This window comes from Haliaeetus albicilla, chromosome 27 (genome assembly GCF_947461875.1).
Source record: "Haliaeetus albicilla chromosome 27, bHalAlb1.1, whole genome shotgun sequence".
Classification (NCBI taxonomy): Eukaryota; Metazoa; Chordata; class Aves; order Accipitriformes; family Accipitridae; genus Haliaeetus; species Haliaeetus albicilla.
In genome coordinates this window covers 12,949,943-12,958,390 of record NC_091509.1, presented here as the reverse complement: position 1 = coordinate 12,958,390, position 8,448 = coordinate 12,949,943, and the positions used below count along the sequence as shown (strand labels likewise).

Sequence of the window (8,448 nt, the reverse complement as noted above, 5' to 3'; positions counted from 1 at the left end):
AGCGGCACAAGGGGGACAGGGATGGGGTTTACGGTCATCACACGTTATTTTCTGCCGCTTCACCTCCTCAAGGGGAGGGCTCATCACACTCTTCCCCTGCTCCAGCGTGGGGTCCCACCCACGGGAGACAGTCCTCCTCGAACTTCTCCAACGTGGGCCATTCCCACGGGCTGCAGTTCTTCATGAACTGCTCCAGCATGGGTCCTTTCCACGGTGTGCAGTCCTTCAGGAGCACACTGCTCCAGCGTGGGTCCCCCACGGGGTCACAAGTCCTGTCAGAAAACCTGCTCCGTGGGCTCCTCTCTCCACAGATCCACAGGTCCTGCCAGGAGCCTGCTCCAGCACAGGGCTCCCACGGGATCACAGCTTCCTTCGGGAACCCACCTGCTCTGGCGTGGAGTCCTCCACGGGCTGCAGGTGGAGATCTGCTCCACCGTGGACCTCCCTGGACTGCAGGGGGACAGCCTGCCTCACCAGGGTCTTCACCACGGGCTGCAGGGGAATCTTCGCTCCGGCGCCTGGAGCATCTCCTCCCCCTCCTTCTGCACTGACCTTGGCGTCCGCAGGCTCGTTTCTCTTACATGTTCTCACTCCTCTCTCTGGCGGCTGTTTTTCTCCCTGTCCCAACTTTTTTTCTTTCTTAAAAATGTTATCACAGAGGCGTTACCACTATCACTGATTGGCTCGGCCTTGGCCAGCGGCGGGTCCATCTTAGAGCCGGCTGGTATGGGCTCACTCTCTCTCGAACACAGGGGAAGCTTCCAGCAGCTTCTTACAGGAGCCACCCCTGTAACCCCCCTCGCTACCAAAACCTTGCCACACAAAACCAATGAATCTTTGTCCCAGGCACGCTAAAGGACTGTTGCTTGCTCACAGAGGTCCTCTAACACCCAGCTCAGCTATTCACAGCTGCTGACCTGGTCATTCCCAAAGCCAGCTTTACTCTCCGAGTTAATAAAATAACAAATGCCATTAAGAGCAGTTCTTTCAGCCTCATGTTGCTTGCCCCAGGGAGAGCAGAGGGAAGCCCAGACAAGAGCAGGGAAACTCTCCATCACCATCGAAGCAAGTTCACAAGGGATGTTTGTGGCAGGGGAAAGCATCCTCCAGAGCCACATTCGGACTGGGGTCTCCCTTGGACAGTGGAGCAGCTGCCAATTGAGCTGAGATTTCTGTCTCACAAACAGCTCCTTGAATTGCTCTTGGCATTGACTTTTTCCTGTTCATCTAATTAAAAATCTGTCTTTGAGTCATAAGCCCCCATTAGTAATAATTTGCTTTGCACTTCTCCAGTGATTTATGGCTGAGATATCAAAGTGCTTTAGAAATATTAATTAATCCTGCTAATACCCAAGGGACTGATCCACTCTCCGCAATGCACCATTGGTGGAGTAAATGTAGGAAATCCCCAGGGTTTACTCCAAACTTGCAGGCGGGGAGAGGGGAAGAGAGCAGCATCCAACCCAACGAGCCCATTTCAGCTGCCTGCCTGCAATCAGAGAGATGTGCAGTCAAAATAACAGCACTGAATGTGCAGCCGCAAGCGAGCCCAAGGCACATGTCTGCTCTCCAGCAGTCCGGGGAGGGAAGGGGAGCTGCGACACCCCAGCTCTGCTCTGCAGATCACACCAGGAAAGGCGTGTGTGGACCAAAGCCATGTTCATCCAGAGCCCCACAAGTCGCAGTGGCAGGGTCATTAATCAAAACCACACTACTTGTGCTAACACATCTATTTCCCTTGCCATCCTGCCCATTTCTCCAATCTGCTTCTTGTACAAAGTCGCTTTTTCCCGGCTTGCAGTGCAGACCCAAGGCTGCCTCCCACACCTGAGGTGCGGCTCCAGTCCTTGCCAGCGGTAAGGATCGTTACCTCCATTGGCTTCGGAGAGGCTTTCATCCTCCCGCACGCCAATGAGCCATTTGCCACCTGGTGCTGTCCCTGTACTTTGAATGTTGTCATCACAAGACTGTGGGGTGGAGCTGGCCATGCAGGGTGGTGCCAGAGATGGGGAAAGGTATAAGGTCCCAGCATAGACTGCCGGAGGCAGGATCTCTGAAAGCCTAAGAAGTGTCCCAGTACAGCATCACCTTGACCATGAAGGCAACTGGTGTTTTCCTGCTCCTCTCCCTGGCACTCTGCTGCTACCAAGGTGAGTGCAACATTTTGTTTAGGAGCTATTTCCTCGCCTTGCTAAAGCTCCCAGGTCTGTTGCATGGGAAGGTGAGCCTGGGAACAGGCCAGCTGGTGCTGGGACTTTGCTGTGGCCCTGGGCAGGGAATACCGGAGAATGCTGCAATGGCCAACATGCATTAAACCAGTGATCTGTGAGCAAGCCTAAAGCAAAGGCTTTAAAAGGGTGCCTGGCACCTGCTCCCAAAACCAAGCAGGCCTGTTGGGCTGACATTCTTCCTTCAGGGCTAGGATTCGGCCTGGAGCTGGTGATTTCTAGGACAGTGCAATTCTTTTAGAGTGAATAAGTGCTATTCTGGTTTTAAAAAAGCAAACCCAAGAAGACAGGAAATGCATCTACGCAAGGGAAAATGCAGCTCTCGCTACCAAAGTCAATGTTTAAGCCAACTGTGTTTTCAAAATCCCATATGGATGAGAACATGAGCTGTTGCTGCTCTTCAGGTCCTGCTCACCAGGGATCTCTGCCTTAGTGGGTTCATTCGGAACAGGAGCATGCTTCTGAAACAAGCCCTCTGTCATCCTATTTACTGTGCGGTGGTTGCCATTGCAGAGCTGTCTGAGCACAAAATCTGGACTCATTTCAGATGAACTGAGTATATAGTGAGCTACAGCTTCTGGGTCTGGACGAGTGCTATTCCAAAATAAAGCCCCTGAAACATTAAACAGTGTTGCTGTCAGGTCCTCAGCACCAAACCATTTCACTCTACAGACCCACTGCTATTGGGCCACACTGGTTGTTAATATAGACGTAGTCTAAACCCTCCATGTAGAGGACTTCTGGATCTATAAGCAACCCAAGGTCATCTTCTCAGTACTGCCTTTTGCCAAACAAATTCAGGTTGTTTTTCAAAATACACCCACTGCATGTTCCACCCACATAATTCCAGCTGTCAGCTCCGGGCCAGCTTCTCCATGGTGAAACCCACCAAAGTCATGGCTTGCTCCCACCAGCTTTGGTGTGAGACCTCAGGGTCCAACCATTTCTCTTTCTAGTAGAGACCTTCAACAACTTTTCTTTTGCTCTGCATCCTTGTGGTACAAACCCACTAACACCAAAAAAAATCACCCTGGATTTACTCCAGCGCCAGTCCAGCAACAGCAGCAGTTTCTCAGTTACCCATGAATGCGTGGTAAAAGATAACGAAAGCCACCTTTGCTCCCTGGCAGCTGGCAGGGAAAGTCACTAGAACTGCATCTGACCTTGACAGGGCCTTGCACCATCACAGTGTTTCTGCCAGGGGTAAGAGGCAGATGCAGCAGGGAGGGACCCGGCTGCAAAATGGGGGACATCCAGGGGAAGAAATTTTTTGCTGGGACAAAGGTGTTTGAGTGAAGATGTACGGTCCTCAGACTAAAGCATCTTTACTAGGTTCCCCTTGAAACCAGCCCAAGTGATGAGTGCTAAGGTGTCTTCTCTCTCTCTCCACTCTTTCTCTAGGAAATGCTGAGATGGATGGAGCTGCTGGCAAAGGAACAGAGGTGAAGGCTCCTATTTTTGTGTAGCACAAGGGCATGCGCAGCTTTAGTAAGACAGCACTAACCCCTACACTGGGGAGCCAGAGTTGCTAAATACAGTGAAGTATAGTGAGCTGCCGGGTTGGCAGCCCAAAGATGCCAGTGCCTGGGAACCTCCTTCCACCTGCTGTGCCACAGCAAAAGCCCAGTGGTGGTACTGGTTTCCAACTGCATTTCCCCACACTCAGTGGAGGAAAACTGTTAATAAAGAGCTGAATATTGCTGTTACCTGCCAAGATCAGAGCTCCCCTTACTCACTGGCTTGCAAGTGCGAGGGCAGGTATTGTTGTGGCACAAAAATAAAAATGGGGAAGAACATGATCAGGCACTGTGCAGGGAGCATTACTTACTCAATATTGTTACTCCTAAGGGTGTGCAGCAGTGCCAGGTGGAGTTCAGCTGGCTAAGGGACTGCATGGTGACAGGCGGTCCCAGTGTTTCTGAGTTCACAGCAGAGCTCTGAGCAAGCTGGGATGGGTCATCAAAATATATGAAATATGCACCTCCCTGTGAATGCAAAGCTCCTTTGGTAAACTGAAAGCATGCTTAATATTTTTCAGCATTACCCTTTTGTGTCTCCAGGCAGCTTGTGGCAATTATGACACAAGAAAAGGTTGTACAAAGATCTTTGACCCAGTCTGTGGCACGGACAATGTCCTATATGGCAACGAGTGCCTGTTGTGCTTCCAGAACCTGTGAGTATATGGACCTCCTGCAAGTCTAAATATCACGCAGACAAGGGCTACTACATATGTCTGGGATTTCCTAGAAAGCAACTCGTTTGCATGCAGCTGGGTGGAGCGTGGGCAGTGAGCCCAGCACATCTGGCACGAATCTGGCCTCCCGCACAGACGCTGCACCCGCTGCTCTGAGCATGTGGACTCCGTCTGCGAAATAGGTCTGTTGTGTGCGGCTCACAGCACACAAGCTGCCCACAAGCAGGGACCGCACGGCCAAAACCTCCCCATACCTGCAACTACCAAGCTGCAGCGATCGCTCGGACTGTGCTGGCGGGTGTCCAGGAACTCAGATAAATGGCAAAGTCCTCAAAGTCTGCCCAGATCTAGCATGCAGGCAAAAAAAATATTTTTCCAGGTGACCTCAGATGTGTGGTGGCTGAGGAAAAACTATAGTTTTTCACCCCAGCAATTTATAGCTGAGGTCTGCTTTCTGTCTTCTCTGCATATGAAAAGATACAATTTGCTCTGGGTATTTTTAAGAATGAGCCTTATATTTAATCGGTGCTGGTGCCAGATTGCACTGTCTTAGCAGAAGGCCAGGTCCAAATGCAAGAGACGTCTCTGGCAAGATTTGATTCATTTCATCTGGCTTGGGCCCTAGGTAATTTTGAGTATATTTATACATTGGAAGCACTCTGTCAGACAAGTGAAGGAATTACTTCCAATTCAATGCTATTAGGTGGTTCGAAAATCTCTGTTAGGAAGATTGAGTCTTATCTGTAGCCAGATGCCCCGGTCTGTGGAGCTAAGGGAGATTCATCCTTGACTCTACCTGGTGGAGGCAGGGATTTTTGGTGATCAGGCTCATACGCCCATCTGCCACCAGCAGAGAAATCTCTAACAGAAGCTCAAATTCCAGTTTTTTCTATCCCTGGATGAATGGACTTGTGGAGCCAAATTCTGCTTTTAGAAGCATTGCCTCCCAACTAGCTCTGCAGTAACAAGTAACAGAGGCCAGATCGCCAGGAAAAAGAGCCTGGATAAGAATCGTTGGCCTGGTTGTCCTCTCTTTCCTTCATTAACCCAGGCTGCTGCCCCATATTCTGCTCCTGGCCTGCTCAAATGCTGGTTTTACATTTTAAGGCTGAAGACGATGCAGTCAGGCAGAGACATGCTGAGTGGGATCTCCTGAATGAAGGCACCACGGTTAATGACCCGGCGCGGCATGGCAGGGTGGTAATGACCATGCTGGAAGCCAGCAGCCCAGCACCAGCTGTCGGCTGTATTGTACAACAGATGGGGGTGGGAGGTTCGTCAGACACAACATCATTAGGGCTTTGGCCATGAACCAAGAGCAGGGTAAAGAGAGTGAGGAAGGCTTCAAAGCCAGCTACGCAGGGAGCAAAGTGGCCTCGAGGATGCTATGTCCTCCTGCTGCGGAGCATGGCTTTGGAGGGTATGGGAGACCTCAGTGGTCACAAGAAGGAAAGTTTGGGGTACAAAAATGAAAAAGACTGAGCCGGTGATGCATCCAGAGCCAGCCAGGAATCGGGGAGAGAAGGGTTGGACAAGAAGCTGCTGCTGGCACCCGCATTGCGTTGACAGGCACTGCGTCGCTGGACTTCTTCAAGCTCCTGTTTGTGTAAGCTCTCAGCAGCTGCAACTGGAAATGTGCTGCTCCTGTGGATCAAAGCCCTGAGCCTTGCAGCTCCCCTGTAACATTCCCAAGCAAAAAAGTTTTGGGGTTAGGAACAACAGCCACTTGGTCTCCTGGCCAGGACAATCTGAGCCAGGCACCAGGACTTTGAAACTGCCTGGTGCCAAATGTCTCAGGAGAGAGATAAACGGGGTGTTCTCATCTATAAAGCTTCAGTCCATGGGGAAAAGTCAGGTAGCCGAGAGGCAAGATGAAATGTCATTTGCAGTTTTGTGTGTGCAACTGGTCTGACAAGAGCTGGAGGCCTGCAAGGAGTCTGGGAATAACTACTGCAAGAACATCTGGTGGGTCCCTGCGGCAGTGATGTCTCACTTGTCACCATTGGTCACTTCACTGTGACCAGCGTGCAAAATGCTTTTTGCAAAGCGCAAAACATCTTGAAAAGCATTTTACCAGCATTTCTCTATGCACCTGAGAAATGGGTTTGTCTTTCCAAAGAGGAGAACATCATGATTCCACATGAAAATGGAACAATTCAGAGTAATTAAGTCCACTATTGGGCAAAAAATAATAATTTTTTGCAGGTACCTTTTCAATATTTTTGTCACTTTTGCTGCAGAAGCAGTCAGGAGGGGAGACTGGGAGCAGGCCCAAGCCCAAGCAAGACACAATGGCAGTCATTTGTCTGTAAAAACCTACAAAACAAAGTAATAACCTTTATCATCTGCAGCCAGACAGGCATTAGCGGTGTCTTAGTGCTGTCCTACAGCACAGAGGTGAATTATTCTGCCAGAAGGTGTCAGGAAGCGCCAGCTCTTGAGCTTATTGGAATTAATTAACACATGTCCATGGTAACCCTGAACTCCCTGTCAAGAATATGTGCCCTTACTTACTGTGAATAACACTTAAATGATGATTTAAGCAGTATTTTCCTTTCTGCCTTTCTTTGTCCTCTGAGCCAGGGTCTTCTGTGTATCAGGGACCTGAAGGCATCCTCTAGCATTTTTAACGTCTCTTCCAGGCAAAGGAAAACTAATGTGCGCATAAAGAACAGGGGAATGTGCCAAAACCCCTCTCCACGCTCTGAATCCGCTCAAAACTAAAAGGCGCAACTGTTCTGGAGAAGATAGCACAAAGCTGTCCCTCACCTATACAAACTCCTAATAAAATAGAAGCATTGCCATGTCTTGCACGGGGATTTCTTACTCACACAGCAGACCCCTTTCCCTGACATTTAAAATACCTTCCTGAAAAATATGGGGGTTTTTGGTAATGTCGATAAAAAGCTGTGAGCAAATTACTGACAGAGCCCCAGGGACAAGGCTAGGACATGTCCAAGGAGAGAGCCAGGCTCTAGTATAACAAGGAGGCTCTTTTTTGCATCATGAACTTTGTTTTCCTGTCCTAAACTTCCAGCATCCAAGCAATAAGAGGTTTTAGCATTCTCATGACTTGCAATTCCATTTGTTAAATACAGGGCATTAAAGCCCTTTACTCCAGGGCCTTTGCCAGGAGGAAGAGTCCAACAAGTCATCCTCATGCTGACCTGTCTCCAGCTTGTCCATGTGCCAGTGCCCCATCACATGGTCCCTGTGCACCGAGAGCCACCAGCCTCAGATTCGTCCCGCAGGTCACAGCTACCCACAGCCTCGGAAAACCCAAAAGGCTCCATTTTTTCTAGGCAAAAATCTTTTTCTTTTTTTTTTTTTTCCTCTTAGTGGCCTTGGCGAGCTTTGCTGCTGGCACCCATGCCCGAGCCCCCAGGGCTGCGGGCTGGCGGGAGGGGAGATGCGGCGCCCGGTGCAGCGGGACGCAGGGTGCGGGTCCCTGGATGGAGAAAGGGAGAAGGTTTCGGCACTGGAGGCCGCTGTTGCTCCGCCGGAGCCGGTGCCGCTGCCGCTGCCGGAGCCGAGCCCGCAGCTGGAGCCCGCAGCTGGCGGCGGGGAGGCTCGGCCGGGGCAGGCGGGGGAGCGGCGGGCGTGCAGCGAGATGTCGGTGCTGCCTCTTCCCAGCCCTGCAATGAGGCCGACAGAGGCTGAGGTGAGGTAGCCGAGGCCTTCAGCCTCGCCACGTCCCTGTCAGGTTTGGCCGGAGGGATGTGTCCCCCTGGCACCGGCATAGCCCTGCCCGCTGTTCCCCGGAGAGCTGGGCACTCCGCTGCTTGTGCCAAAGGACTGCAACGAGTCAACCCAAAACAGCCTGGGACAGAGCGGCCGGGGCTGGGGGTTGAACCCTCTTGGGGTTCCCCAGGAATTATAGCCCTTGAGTAAATGGCTGTTTGTATTTTGGGCAAACCAAATGGTTTGTTCTTAGCATATCCTGAACTTCACTTTGGTTAGAAAGATGTCTTTGAGTTCTCTTCATTTGCCTTGAAGAAGTGGCTGAAACACAAAAAAAAAATGCAT

General features: G+C 50.8%; 1 protein-coding gene across 1 annotated transcript; it reads left to right on the top strand.

Moving 5' to 3' along the window:
- The first annotated feature begins 2,095 nt into the window (after positions 1-2,095).
- SPINK1 (serine peptidase inhibitor Kazal type 1) lies at positions 2,096-7,146 on the top strand. The gene is made up of 4 exons (XM_069773111.1): positions 2,096-2,150; positions 3,630-3,670; positions 4,289-4,401; positions 7,065-7,146. Exons 1-4 carry the CDS (start codon positions 2,096-2,098, stop codon positions 7,144-7,146), a joined length of 291 nt encoding a protein of 96 aa, XP_069629212.1.
- Positions 7,147-8,448: the final 1,302 nt, after the last annotated feature.

Excerpts from the sequence above, each read along its gene's own strand:
- SPINK1 (XM_069773111.1), top strand. The coding sequence starts at position 2,096 with ATGAAGGCAACTGGTGTTTTCCTGCTCCTCTCCCTGGCACTCTGCTGC. Across the intron at positions 2,151-3,629 it reads GGCACTCTGCTGCTACCAAG|GAAATGCTGAGATGGATGGA; the intron begins GTGAGTGCAACA and ends CTCTTTCTCTAG. Across the intron at positions 4,402-7,064 it reads CTGTTGTGCTTCCAGAACCT|GCAAAGGAAAACTAATGTGC; the intron begins GTGAGTATATGG and ends CGTCTCTTCCAG.